The sequence below is a fragment of the Stegostoma tigrinum genome, chromosome 4 (assembly GCF_030684315.1).
Source record: "Stegostoma tigrinum isolate sSteTig4 chromosome 4, sSteTig4.hap1, whole genome shotgun sequence".
NCBI classification, from domain to species: domain Eukaryota; kingdom Metazoa; phylum Chordata; class Chondrichthyes; order Orectolobiformes; family Stegostomatidae; genus Stegostoma; species Stegostoma tigrinum.
In genome coordinates, this window is record NC_081357.1 from 39,572,693 (window position 1) to 39,586,867 (window position 14,175).

Sequence of the window (14,175 nt, forward strand, 5' to 3'; positions counted from 1 at the left end):
TGAGAAGGTAAGGTCCTTGTTTTGATATTCCGCTTGGGCCCGAAGGTTGCAGGAACAGCAATTCATATTCCACTTGGGACATGTCCATCATGGGCCTCCTGCAGTGCCGCAATGATGCCACCCGAAGGTTGCAGGAACAGCAGGTCATATTCCGCTTGGGAACCCTGCAGCCCAATGGTATCAATGTGGACTTCACCAGCTTCAAAATCTCCCCTTCCCCCACCGTATCCCAAAACCAGCCCAGTTTGTCCCCTCCCCCCACTGCACCACACAACCAGCCCAGCTCTTCCCCTCCACCCACTGCATCCCAAAACCAGTCCAACCTGTCTCTGCATCCCTAACCTGTTCTTCCTCTCACCCATCCCTTCCTCCCACCCCAAGCCGCACCTCCATCTCCTACCTACTAACCTCATCCCACCTCCTTGACCTGTCCGTCTTCCCTGGACTGATCCCACCTATACTCTCTGCTCCACTTATCTTCTTTTCTCTCCATCTTTGGTCCGCCTCCCCCTCTCTCCCTATTTATTCCAGAACCCTCACCCCATCCCCCTCTCTGATGAAGGGTCTAGGCCCGAAACGTCAGTTTTTGTGCTCCTGAGATGCTGCTGGGCCTGCTGTGTTCATCCAGCCTCATTTTATTATCCTTGTTTTGATAGTTGGAATGGGGGTGCGTTTGAGGAAAGCAGTCAATCACTGCATGTGAAACACTTCTGACTTTTCTGCAATTCTGTGTGGTGCATTTTTACAGCTTGTCTCTTGTTCATCCACTTACCCTGCAGGTGTGAATGTTCCAGACCATGAAATGACATTTCAAAGACTATCAGACCTCCTGAAACAGTCACTTACCCCACATGTAGTTTGCCTGCATGGAAAGGAGTGTACAAGTAAGGACAAGTCTACTTTAATGCCACACCTAATTCATGGTTTCTATGCGAGAGAATCAGATAATAGTGTAATCTTAGTTTTTCTGTAGAGATTATGTTTTTATTCCCTGTTTAGGCTTGTATTTTGGTTCCCTTTAAGGTTTTAAACGATTTTGTGCAGGAATCCAGACTAGGCATTTGAGTGTGCTTCCTCACCCTGACTCAAGTTTATAGATGCAAAACAAAATCCATTTTGGATTTTGTAATTTGATTTTAGATTTTGCATGAGTTCAGAATCCACTAAACATTTAGTGTTTGTGGTAAACAAAGACCTTTGAGCTAGAGGACCAAATCCTTTTTAGCATTGATTGCTTTCAACTGCCTCACGTAGCACATTTTAACGTGGCAAACATGTCCTAAGACACACAGTAGGAGCACTTTCAGGCGATATTTAACTTTGTAACACATAGAGAAAGATATTAAGGCAGTTTAACAAGAGGCAGGTTTTAAGAAGGAGGCCAGAGAGATTGAGATGTTCAGGGAAAGAAATACAGAACTTAGAGCCTAGGCAGCTGCAGGCATGGCCTTCCCAAGGATGAAATGATGAAAATTGAGTTATTCTTACTCTCAAATTTGTTACAGCTTTGATAAGCAAATGTTCTTTTAATCAGTTCCAGGTCTAAACATTCCCCAAGCTCGTTTGTTTATAAATGCCACTGCGAGGAAGGGGCTACTTTTGACATTTGCAGCTATATGGAGCTGTTAGGTGAGCCCGTGACCTGGAAATGGTTTGACTTGTCAAATGTGTTAAAAGGCAGTGCTGTTCCACTGGTCGTGGTGGCATCTGACACTCAGTGCAGACAAATTAATGTAAAGTAGTGTGCGTAAAGAAAAATGGCTGTGGATAGTTTGTTCTCCTGACTTGACAGCATGCCTAATGTAACCAAATGTGCCGTTAAAATCTTTTCAGATAACATCTTACCTATGTCAGGCATTTTGCCGTGATGTTTGTTTATTTTTCCGACTAGCTGTGAAGCAAGTTTTACAAAAAGTTTTGATGCACCTCCTGGGTGGCACTGCTAACGATGAAGATGCAGAAGAGGAGGACGTGCACCATTCTACTCCGCTCTCCCAGAGGAAAATACACTGCTCTATGGCATCCCTCTCTGGATGGTACAAAGCAATCTCACAGGTGAATGGCAGCAACCACCATTATTATGGTGATTATCGTAAAATTGGCATTTGCATGACATGACATATTTCCAAACTTACGAGTACCACCTAAGTAACAAATGATGGTTTGACTTTCAAGAGCATCAGAGCATTTTTCATTTCACCAGTTAGTGTTTCACTCCTAAACAGAATTCTTACCTAAAATCAAAGGGGTTTCCATCTGCCATCCGCAACTAAAACCTTTGATTGTGACTAATTCTTGCTAAATGGTGAGAGTTACGTTCTATTAATTCTTATTTTTCTGTTCCTAACTATCGATGTTTGGGAACACTAATGTAACAAACAGAATGACAGCAGCACTGTTATATCAAAGTTTGAATTTTGACACTTTGTCCCCACATTCTTTGATTTCTATCGTGCCCAAACATCAATTAATCTCCGCCTGGAATCTACTTACACACTGAGCATACACAGCTCTGTGGAATTCACCCAACAATTCTCACCCTGCGAAATGAAGAAATTTCCTATTTGGCAGTAGGAGTATGAAGAGTGAAATCAGGGGGACAAAAATGGGACATGAGATAGTTTTGGCAAATAGGGTTAAGAAGAATCCATAGGGGGTTCTACAGATAGATTAAAGATGAAAGGGTAACCAGGGAGAGAATAGGGTCCCTTAAAGATTAGCAAGGCTGCCTATGTGTGAAACCACAGGAGGTGGGAGAGATACTAAACAAGTATTTTGCATCAGTGTTTACAGTGGGGAAGGATATGGAAGATAAGACAGTGTGGGGAAATAAATAGTGACATCTTGAAAGATGTGCATGTTTCAGAGAAGGAGGTGCTGGACATCTTAAAATGCATAAAGGTGGATAAACTCTAGGACCTCATCAGGTACCCTAAAACTCTGTGGGAAGCCAGGGAAGTGATTTCTGGCCCCCTTGCTGAAATGTTTATATCATCGATAGCTACAGGTGAAGCAATGGAAGACTGGAAGTTGACTAATGTGGTGCCACTATTTAAGAAAGTCGGTAAGGAAAGCCAGGGAACTATAGACCGGTGAGCCTGACATCCGTGGTGGACCAGTTGTTGGAGGGAATCCTGAGGGGCAAGATTTACACGTATTTGGAAAGGCAAGGACTGATTATGGATAGTCAGCATGGCTTTGTGTGAGGGAAATTGTGTCTCGCTAACTTGATTGGGTTTTTTGAACAAGTAATGAAGAGGATTGATGAGGGCAGAACAGCGGACGTGATCAATAAGGCGTTCGACATGGTTCCTCATGGTAGACTGGTTCGCAAGGTTGGATCATATGGAATACAGGGAGAACTAGCTAATTGGATACAGAACTGGCTCGAAGGTAGAAGACATAGGGTGGAGGTGAAGGGTAACAAGGTGTAGAGCTGGATGAACACAGGCCGCACTGCATCAGAGGAGCAGAAAAGCTGACCCTTCTTCAGAAATGGGGGAGGGGAAGGGGATTCTGAAATAAATAGACAGAAGGGGAGGTGATGATGGAGGGTGGGTAAAGGAGCAGATAGGTGGAGAGAAGACGGACAGGTCAAGGGGCAACAATGAGGCTAGTAGGTAGGAAGTGGGGATAGGGGTTTGTCAGTGAGGTGTGACGAACGGATAGTCGAGAGAAAAGATGGACAGGTCAAGGAGGCTGGAGGAACAGCATCTCATATTCCACTGGGGAACCCTGCGGCCCAGTGGTCTCAATGTAGACTTCACAAGCTTCAAAATCTCCCCATCCCCGACCTCATCCCCGTCTCCTTGACCTGTCCATTTTTTTCTCCCACATGTCCACTCCTCCCACGTCACTGACCAATGCCCAACCCCTCTTCCTACCTACTAGTCTCATCCCTGCCCCCTTGACCTGTCCGTCTTCCCTCCCACCTACCCACCCCTCCCTCCCTACTAATCAACCTCCATCCCAACTCCCTACCTACACTCACCTTTACTGGCTCCATCCCCAACTCCTTGAACTGCCCATCTTCTGTCCACCTTTCTTCATTGCCTCCCCTCTCTATTTATTTCAGAAACCCCTTCTCCCCGCTCCTGCCCCCCCCCCCCCCCCCCCCCCCATTTCTGAAGAAGGGTCCAGACCCAAAACGTCAGCTTTCCTGGTCCTCTGATGCTGCATGGCCTGCTGGGTTCATCCAGCTTGTTATCTCAGATTCCACCATTAGCAGTTCCTACTATCTCTGGGTGGAGGTGAAGGGTTGCTTTTCAGACTGGAGGACTGTTACTAGTGGTGTGCCACAAGGAGCGGTACCGAGCCCACTGGTTTTCATAATACGAAGGATTTGGATGTGAACATAGGTGGTATAGTTAGTAAGTTTGCAGATGAAACGAAAATTAGAGGTGTAGTGGACAGCGAAGAAGGTTACTTCATAGTACAATGGGATCTTGATCAGATGGGCCGAGGAGTGACATGTGTTTCACTTGAGATAAATTTTAGCTGCTGCATTTTGGAAAGGTAAATGAGGGCAGGACTTATAGACTTAATGGTAAGGTCCTTGCGACTGTTCCTGAACAAAGAGACCTTAGAGTACATGTTCGTAGTTCCTTGAAAGTGCACTCACAGGTAGTTGGACAATGAAAAGAGCTTCTGGTACACTTGCCTTTATTGGTCAGTGCATTGAATATAGGAATTTGAAGGCCATGTTGCAGCTGTACAGGAGATTGGTTAGGCCGCTATTGGAATACTGTCTGCAGTTCTGTTTCCCTGCTATAGGAAGGATGTTGTGAAACTTGAAAGGGCACGGAAAATATTCACAAGGATGTTGCCATGGCTGGAGGATTTGAGCCTTAGAGAGAGGCTGAATACATTGGGACTATTTTCTCTGGAGGTTCGGAAGCTGAGGGGTGATGTTAGAGGTTTATAACATCATGAGGGATGTGGATAGGGTAAGTAGACAAGGTTTTTTCTTTCCTGGGGTGGGGAGTCCAAAACTAGAGGGCATAGGTTTAAGGTGAGAGTGGTAAGATTTAAACGGGACCTAAGGATCAACTTTTTCAAGCAGAAGGTGGCTCGTGTATGGAAAAAGCTGCTAGAAGAAGTGGTGTAAGCTGATACAATTACAACATTTAAAGGGCATCTGGATGGGTATATAAATAAGAAAGGTCTAGAAGGATATGGGTGCAATGTTGGTAAATGGGACTAGATTACTTTAGGATATCTGGTTGGCATGCACACGTTGGACTGAATGGCCTGTTTCTTGTAATATATCTGTGACTCCGAGAAGAAAGGAAAAAATATACCGTGATGAATCAGATTGCTCTCATTATTTGTTAATCCTGAGTTGGAGCTGGTTCATTGCAAAATAAAACAGCCTTGGCCTCATGTTAATCTCTGAGCTGGACCATTAAGGGTCTTAGCTCCACTCCAGACATTTAAGCGCATAACTGTTGTACACCCGTGTATCAGTTTATATTACAAGGGAGCGCTGCCCTGCCAGAGGTGCTGAAATTTGAATAAGGTATTCATTCGAAGATTCATCTGCCCTATCAAGTGGATGTAAAAGATTCCATGACACTTTCAAAGAAGTGTGGTGCAGTTTTCCCAACATTCTCACCAACATCTATATTCCGTCCAAAGTACTAATAAACAAACCATGTACAAGTTGGCTGTTGCTACGTTTCTCATTTTAACAATAGCGACTACAGAATGGGTTTGCTTCATTGCGTGTGAAGCCTGTTCAAATGTCCCAAGGATGCCTTGTATAAATACAAATTTGTTCTTTCTCACAAAATTCTCACCTTTTTCTTTATCTGCCATCACGATTGCTGTTGTAATGCATGCTCCAAATCGTGGAACTGGATTTTCAAAGTGTCATGAGTTTGGGATTCGGTGTGGGGGGAGTTGTAAAATGGAATTCTAGAAAGTTGTCACAGATTTCCAACATTTCTGAGGTGGTTTTGTATTTTCAAAGGGCTGGCAGAGGGGAGGGAATTGGAAATTAAATGGCTGCTAATTAATAGTCCCTTGTGGTAAACAAGGAGCTTGTATTAGAGCATGCCTGTCTTATCAGAAGTTAAATCTCAATTCGGCAAGCCCCAGCAGTTTGGCACATATCTGCCAGATCACCAGACACTTTCTGTCCATGTATTTATAACTGGCCTCTCCTTGTGCTAGTTCTAACTCTGCTGTACAAGTAAATACAGTAAATTTACCTGTATGGCTCCTTTGCCTCTCTATGGATACTGCTATTCCTGTAAGGAGCAGGTTGCTCTCATCAGCAAGGCAGTGGCTGCTGTCTGTATTTGCTGTAGGCACTGTGGTGGTAGCTTCTGCCTCCTTGAAGGGTCTGGCCCTTCTAATTGCACTCTAAGCTTACCTCCTCGCCAAACAGGGCACTTACCTTTGAAAATGGCTTTGTGAGTGAGATGCAGCTAGATTGCAGGGTTATTGTCTGGCATTCATCTGGGTGCCAGGTTCTTGGACTCTGCATTTAAAATCAGGCCTGGGTGTCAGCTTTGGCCCCATAGTAGTCTTCTTAGGATTGAGCCAGGAGGTTTGGAATTCAAGCGCTGCTCAAGAGAAATTTGCTTGTAATACAAGCTGGAATTTTGGTGCAGAATTGAAAGTGCAACCCTGGAAGTAAGGATGCAGCAACTGCATTGGTTTGTATGGGTGGACTCTAAGTTGAGCAAGTTTGAGAGAGAGAGAGAGAGAGAGAGATGGTTTCTTGTTCCTCGTACATTTGCCTGAGCTCTTTTAGTAGAACTGAGGTTTGCCTGAGGAAGTAACCATGCTCTTAAGCTGCAATCTCTTTTGTCAGATGGTGTTTCCCAATGGAAACCTTCCTGGGAGTTCCTAGTTTTGATGCATCATGTGGATCAAACGTAAGGTGATAGTGTTAACTTTTATTGAATCTGTTTCCCACAAAGCAAGTCAGTTATGCTGAAATTCTTTGTGAGAGTTCCTTCCTATAGTTTGTTTGTCACAAAAGTTTAGAATTTTCATACCTTGAAAAACTCGTTGTGTTGCCCAAAGGGATAATAGAATTTGAAAGGCTGTGTTTGTTGGCACAGACAACTGGGAAGCAACACGTGCTTCAATGGTGGGAAGAGGAGAGAGCTCCTGGAGTGAGAAGCTGGAAGGCTGGGTGTGCAGGCAAGAAGGAGAGCCGCCAGGCCCCATCCAAGTCCCAATCTCTTCTTCAACCGCCATGTTCTCTGAGATCTGTGCACGCGTGATTTAAAGCAGCACATATGCAATATTCAGCAAATGCAGCTAATTTGAAATAATTCCCTTTATGGTTGAACCTGAGATAGTATACCAGCCTGACTGATTTGTGAATGGCTTAAAAGAATCAACAAGTGTTCGGCTTGTACCTCTGGCAGCCATGTTATATGCTGTATCTATTATTCAGAATCAAATTAGCTTTCTTTAGAAATTATACAGTACTATTTACATAGTCATAACAACTTCAAAAGTACTTCTCTGGTTGTAAAATGTTTTGGGATATCCTGAGGTTGTGAAAGGAGCAATGTAACTACCTATTTTATTTATAATTTTGTATTAACCCTCCAAGTTAATTTTAATTGTATTTAATAGTTCTTTGTTTCTACTGACCTTGCATTGTATTGTTAATGTGTTGTAGATGGGTCTGAAAGGGTTGGTACCTGGATTGAGTTCAATAAACTCTACCCACAGTGATAATGTTACAAATATTTTGTGGGAGAGTAATGTAGGATCTTAATATTCCTAATGCTGAGTCCTCCCAATATTCTTCATAATGTAGAGAGTCCATTCGTTGAAACTGTAAATATTTGCCGAGTTTAATTGAACTACTTTACACCAAAAGACTCTTACCCCTTTGGAAGTTAGAAGGTTGCTCTGAAATAACCCACACATTGAGATGGTTCAAATGGCAGTACACATCACTGTGACTGCAGCTAACCAGCTGCCAGGCATTCCTGAACCACAAGCGTAGCCTGAGACAATCCCACCTACCATCTTGTTTTTCTGCCATTTGTTTATTTTTAAATTCATTCATGTGAGCATTTATTGTCAACCCTGATATTCCCTGAAATGAGTGGCTTAGACATTTCAGACTATCGTTAAGAGCCTCCCACAGTGCTGTGGCTCTGGAGTCCAGATCATTTGAGGATAACAGTTTCTTTGCCTGCAGAATATTGGTCAACCAAATGGGTTTTTACGTTGATGGTTATACAGTCATCAATAGATTAGCTTTTGATTGCAGATTTTTATTGAATTCAACTTCACCATTTATCCCGGCACGAGTCAAACCTTTGGAACTTTGTTGCTAGTCCAGCGATATTACCACTCAGCCACCACATCCCCAATTTGTCCTGCTGAGTGGAAAACATTTTTCTGTCTACTTGATACAATGGCATAGCCAAGTTGAGGAATTCATGGTTGCCTTTCTGTGGTGTGGCATTACATTTTAAATATTTGTCTTTCCAAATTGGGGAAACAGGATATTTTAGTGTTCTTCCAGTGATTTTCTTTTTAAAAACTGGCAAAACCTGTCTTGTAGTCAGAGGCAAAAACAGAAGATGCTGGAAAAGCTCAGCAGGTCAGGCATTATCTGTGAAGAGAAACCAGAGCTAACGTTTAAGGTCCAATGACCCTTACTCAAAAACATTAACGCCAGTTCTCTTCACCGATGCTGCCAGACCTGCCAAGCTTTTCCAGAAGCTTCTGTTTTGGTTTCTGATTTCCAGCATCCGCAGTTCTTTCCATTTTTATTGTAGTCACACATATTAGAGTTTCCTTGAATAGGATTAATTTTAATGTACTTTGTTCTGACGCAGACATCTGTCTCAGGCAGCCCATCGAAAAAGAGGAAGTCATGTGTTGTCGGGCAGGAGCAGGCTCCTCCTATTGTCATCATCTTCAAAGACCTTGAGAGCTTCCTACCAGAAGTTTTGCAGAATTTCATTATCATCTGCAGGTAATGGACGAGCACACAAGTCTATTCTAATTTTACTTCTTATCATCAATTGGAGAAGCTCCTGAAATTACTGAATTGTGCATTAGTCCAACTGAGAGCTTATAAGTTAATACTTTTGAATGGAAGGAAGTTCTCTATCTTAAGCCCCCTTGAAGTTTACAATGGCTCATGAATAAGCAGTGATGTGACCAAGTGAACCCGGATAAATAAACAGTTTACTTATTAATTGGACGTATTTGAACTTCATATACTGACTAAAGCATAGAGAGAGAGAGAGAGAAACTATCTGAAGGGGCCACGACACTCCACATGGGAGAAATTCAACTCATGAGCGTCCTTTTGCCCCTGGATATCGGTAGGAATTGAATATCGAGGACAGGAACAGCTTGACTGTTACGTTGGTGTCTATCATTGATGAATGGGTAAAAGGGAGCTTTATCACACAAAATAGCTGCATTGGAGCAGGACTGGAGTTATAGTCCAAGGACATGGGGTAAACCATTTAGGACTGAGAGTAGTGGGCCAAAAAGTCAAACCGTGTATGATTTCAAGAAGAAGTTGGATGCAGCACATAGGATTAAAGGGATCAAAAGATCTGGGAGGAAAGCCGGAACAGGTTACTGAGCTGGATGATCGGTCTTGACCGTAATGAATCATGGAGCAGGCTCGAAGGGTAAGATGGCCTACTCCTGCTCCTATTTGGTACGTTCCTATGTTAGGACAAGGCCATTCATTCATACTGTTAGGTCATAGCTCATCTGTACGTACACCTCATTAATCAACCTTTGTTCCATTTCACTTGACACTATTCCCTGATAAATTTTATCAGTTTCTGTCAGGAAAACTTCAGTTGGCTCAACATCCGCAGCAGTTTTGTGAATACCAGACTTCTTCAGTGTGAACAAGTACTTTTGTATCCAGTGGGCACCTCCAATATTTTATTAAATTTGTTCTTGGAATGTGTGTGTCACTGGCTGGGTCTGCATTTATTGCCTGACCTTAATTAAGAAGGTAGTGCTCAGCCATCTTGGTCCATCTGGTACAGATACGCTGCGCTGTTAGGGAGAGAGTCTGACACGGTGCGAATGAAGAAACGGTAATATATTTCCGAGTCAGGACAGGGAATGGCTTGGAGGGGAGCTTGCAGGCAGTGCCATTCTCACATATCGAGAACGACAAGGACAGGACATGGTAGTGGTCATTGGTTTGAAAGATGCCCTTGAAGGTAGTTTACTGAAACACATCTTGTAGATAGTCAAGATAACAAAGTGTGAAGCTGGATGAACACAGCAGGCCAAGCAGCATCTCAGGAGCACAAAAGCTGACGTTTCGGGCCTAGACCCTTCAGAGAGTGATGAAGGGTCTAGGCCCGAAACGTCAGCTTTTGTGCTCCTGAGATGCTGCTTGGCCTGCTGTGCTCATCCAGCTTCACACTTTGTTATCTTGGATTCTCCAGCATCTGCAGTTCCCATTGTCACATTGCTGCTACTAAGCATCAGAGGTGAAGGGAGTGAATATTTCAGTTGGTTGATTGGGTGCTGACCAAGCAGGCTGCTTTCGATGTTGTCAAGCTTCTTGAGTGTTGTGGAGTCTCAACTATTTAACAAGTGGAAAATATTCCATTGCATTCCTAACTCAGTTTTGCAGAGGTCACAAGGAGGTGAGTTGCTTGCTGCAGAATTCCTAGCTCTCAACCTATGGAAGCCAACCCATATTTGCGGCTGATTCAGGTAAGCTCTGATCAATGGTGAACTCCAGAAAGATTCTGCAATGATAATACCGCTGAATGTCAAGGGAAAATGGTTAAATTGAAATCAAGTTTATGGGAATGCCATCGATTGAAATATAGATTGTGGGATTATAGGTCTGTTTAGATTGATGAATTGTGTGATTTCTAAACATGTTATAAATCTGTTCCATCTTATGAGGAAGTTATCATTTATTCTGTTTTTACTATTGTTGCAGTAACTACATCCAGCAGCTGCCCCTGGTGCTGGTTTTTGGAATTGCCACATCTCCGATCACTATACACCGAATGCTGCCTCGTGCAGTTTGCTCATTGCTCTGCATTGAACTATTTCAGTCTCTTTCCTGCAGCGATCACTTGACTACAGTTATCGATAAGGTAATCACTACTCCTTACTGTGGGAAGTACTATTTGCCAACCACCAATGGTATGTGTCTATCTGTAGGCCTATGTCTCTAATGTGAATTCTGTGCCAGAATAAATGATTTTTAGTCTTAAAATGTTGTTTTTAAGACAGCATGTGCCAGAACAGCTCTGAAGAAGAAAGATGACCGGACACAAAACATTAACACTGTTTCTCTCCCCACAGACGCTGCCAGCCCTGCTGAGTTTCTCCAGCATTCTCTGTATTTGAAAGAAGTAAAGAGGTCTTGCTATAATCATTCAGTGTTTTGGTGAGAATTCACATGGATACTGTGTACAGTTTTGGTCTCCTTAATGAAGAGCAAATATCCTGGCATTTGAAATAGTTCAGAGAAGGTTCACTAGTCTGATCAATTGGATGAAAGGGTTGCCTTATGAGGAAATGTTAAGCAAGTTGGATCTTTACTTTTTGGAGTTCAGAAGAATGAATGGTAATCTCAATAAAGACATAACAGATTCTGAGGAGGATTGACAGAGTTGGTGCTGAGAGGCTGTTTTCACTGTGGGAGAATCTAGAATGAAGGAGCACAGTTTCAAACTAAGATGTCTCCTATTAAAGTGAGTATGAAGAGGCATTTCTGCTTTCAAAGTGTTGTTCGCTTTTGGAATTCTCTCCTTCAATGACCAGTAACACTGGGTCATTGAACACATTAAAGGTTGAGTTAAACAGATTTTTGATTGTCAAGGGATTCATGGGTAATGAGGGAAAGGCAGAAAAATGAAGTTAGGGCTGCAGTCAGATCAGTCATGATGTTATTGACCAGTAGAGCAGACTGGATGGCCCTATGTCTTTCTTACGATCTAGTCAATTCACAAGTACTTGTATATGCCATTTGTTTCTGTCTCCCAGTTGTTATCGTTTAATTTATTAAAAGCATGTATTGTACCTAATTATGTACGCTCCTGAGAGTATCTCTTTATGTTGTCATATGGGCAGATCAGTGTCAGTTGGAACTTAGCCCTGACAAGTATGAGGAAAAAATAACAGGGCAGTGGAGTACTTGATGAATGACAGGACACGTGGAAGCTCAGATGAACAGAAGGGAACTTGGGTGCTTGTCCTTGAAGGTGGCAGAACAAGTCAATAGGGTAGTTAAGAAACCATACAGGATACTTGCCTCTTTCAGTCGTGGCATAGAGTATAAGAGCAAGGTGATGATTTTGGAGTTGTACAGAATCTGGTTGGGCCACAGCTGCAGTACAGTCTGCAGTTCTGGTCACCACACTATAGGAAGGATGTGATTGCACTGAAAGGAGTGCAGAGGAGATTCACCAGGATGTTGCCTCGAATGGATCCTAGCCACGAAGAAAAGCTGGATAAGCTCAGGTTGCATTCTTTGGAGCAGGAAAGGCTGAGAATTGGGGTACATAAATTAATGAGGGGGGAAGGATAAGATTGAATAGAAAGCAGCTGTCCGTCTTAGTTAAAGGGTCAATAATTTTAATGGGAAGGGCCAGAGGTTTAGAGGAAAAATTAGGTAAAAGTATTTTCACCCAGAATCCGATGGGGTAGCTGAGGCAGGAAACCTCAACTTTTAAAAAGTACTCGGATGAGTACTTGAAATAGCATTCATGTCGATGGGCCAAGTGCTGGTAAGTGAGACTGTTGTTGATTTAGAGTTGTTTTTTTCTTGATGTACACTCGATGGGCTGAAGGACCTGTTCTCTACTGTATGATTCTGTGATTTATATTAATGCATGTTCTTTCTAATTTTTGTAATCTTTCATAGTTGGTGCTGACAACGAAATTCCCTTTTAAGTTGAGTGGAAGAGTGCTTCAGGTTCTGACCGTCATATTCCTGTACCATGATTTTTCTGTAAAGAACTTTGTTAAAGGTTTTCAGGTAATTTGAAGTTAGCAAGCTGAACGAGTTTAAAACAGGTGGCAAAAATGTTGAAATTTGTTATTAATCAATACCTTGTATATCTTCCCTTCCATCTCTTCTGGCCCCTTGTTTTTCCAGCTATCTCTGTTAGAGCACTTCTATTCTCAGCCCCTTAGTTTCCTGTGCTGTACACTGGATGAAGCCAATGACAGGATTCAGAATCTTGCCCACGGTGAATGTGAACTTATCCGTCAAGTGCCAACTTTTATGAGGTGAGTAAAAGTTACTTGTTTCTCATCAAAGGCCGCGATTTATTTTTCTCTGACTCTCTTTCTCTCTCCAATGTTTCTCTCCCAACTTGTTTTCTATTTTGAGTTGGCTCACTTAATTCAAGTAGTTATTTATAATGTGTAAGCTTTGGCATTGTGTATTAGTGACTGTTAGAGATGATCAAAAAAGTAAATGAATGAAGGATTTATTTCTTGACACAAATATCTTGACAACACAGTGAAAAATGTTTTATTGCCACAATCCAGCACTTTTTTGAGGTACAATAGGGATAAGAAGAAGGTACTTAAATAAGAGTTCATCTTCTGTTCGAATTGGGGTCTCAAGCGTGGCTTCAGGGCTTCTGTTCCGTTCCTCGAGGAGTCCTGCTCTGGGAACAGAAGCGATGGTGCCGATACCCCAGTAGACCTATCTGCTGCCGCTGCCTCACTGACACCACCAAGACTCCAGGCTCCGGGCCTACTGCCACCAGGACTCCCTGTTCTGGGCACTGCCAATGCCAAGATTCAGGCTGTGGGCACAGTAACCAGGAGTCCCAGCTCCGGGTACCATTAGCACCACCAAGTCCCAGTCCATGCTGCCACGTTGCAGCCACTGCCATGCCAACACTGCTCAGCTTTAAAGCTGAAGAAGAAAGGGAGATGAAAAGAGACAAGATGAAAATTAGATAGAGAAAATTATGCTGCTGTCTGGCATGAATTGGTTCTGATGAGCCCGAACACTCCCTACTGTGCTGGTGCCGTTGCTTAAGAAACTTAATCCAGTCTTTCTCTTCTTGCCTTGCACTATCATCCTTTCTGTCAATTAATTACTTTTGTCCTGTAATAATATTTCCGTTTTGTTTATTTCTCCCTACCTTTTTCCTTGACATGTTCACCTCTAATTTCTTTCAAGTCGTTGAAATGTCGTCAGCCTGAAACTTTACCTCC

The 14,175-nt window shown here is 42.9% G+C and overlaps 1 protein-coding gene across 4 annotated transcripts in view; it reads left to right on the forward strand.

Moving 5' to 3' along the window:
- The window catches only part of orc3 (origin recognition complex, subunit 3), a 79,159-nt gene that overhangs the window by 26,167 nt on the left and 38,817 nt on the right, over positions 1 to 14,175 (forward strand). For 3 of the 4 annotated variants that reach the window (XM_059645279.1, XM_059645282.1, XM_059645283.1), the window contains 6 exons: positions 780 to 884; positions 1,892 to 2,055; positions 8,823 to 8,962; positions 10,928 to 11,087; positions 12,863 to 12,976; positions 13,097 to 13,230. In XM_059645279.1, coding sequence (XP_059501262.1) covers positions 780 to 884; positions 1,892 to 2,055; positions 8,823 to 8,962; positions 10,928 to 11,087; positions 12,863 to 12,976; positions 13,097 to 13,230 — 817 coding nt within the window. The remainder of the gene's footprint in view (positions 1 to 779; positions 885 to 1,891; positions 2,056 to 8,822; positions 8,963 to 10,927; positions 11,088 to 12,862; positions 12,977 to 13,096; positions 13,231 to 14,175) is intronic. The other variant, XM_059645281.1, reaches the window with a different exon arrangement.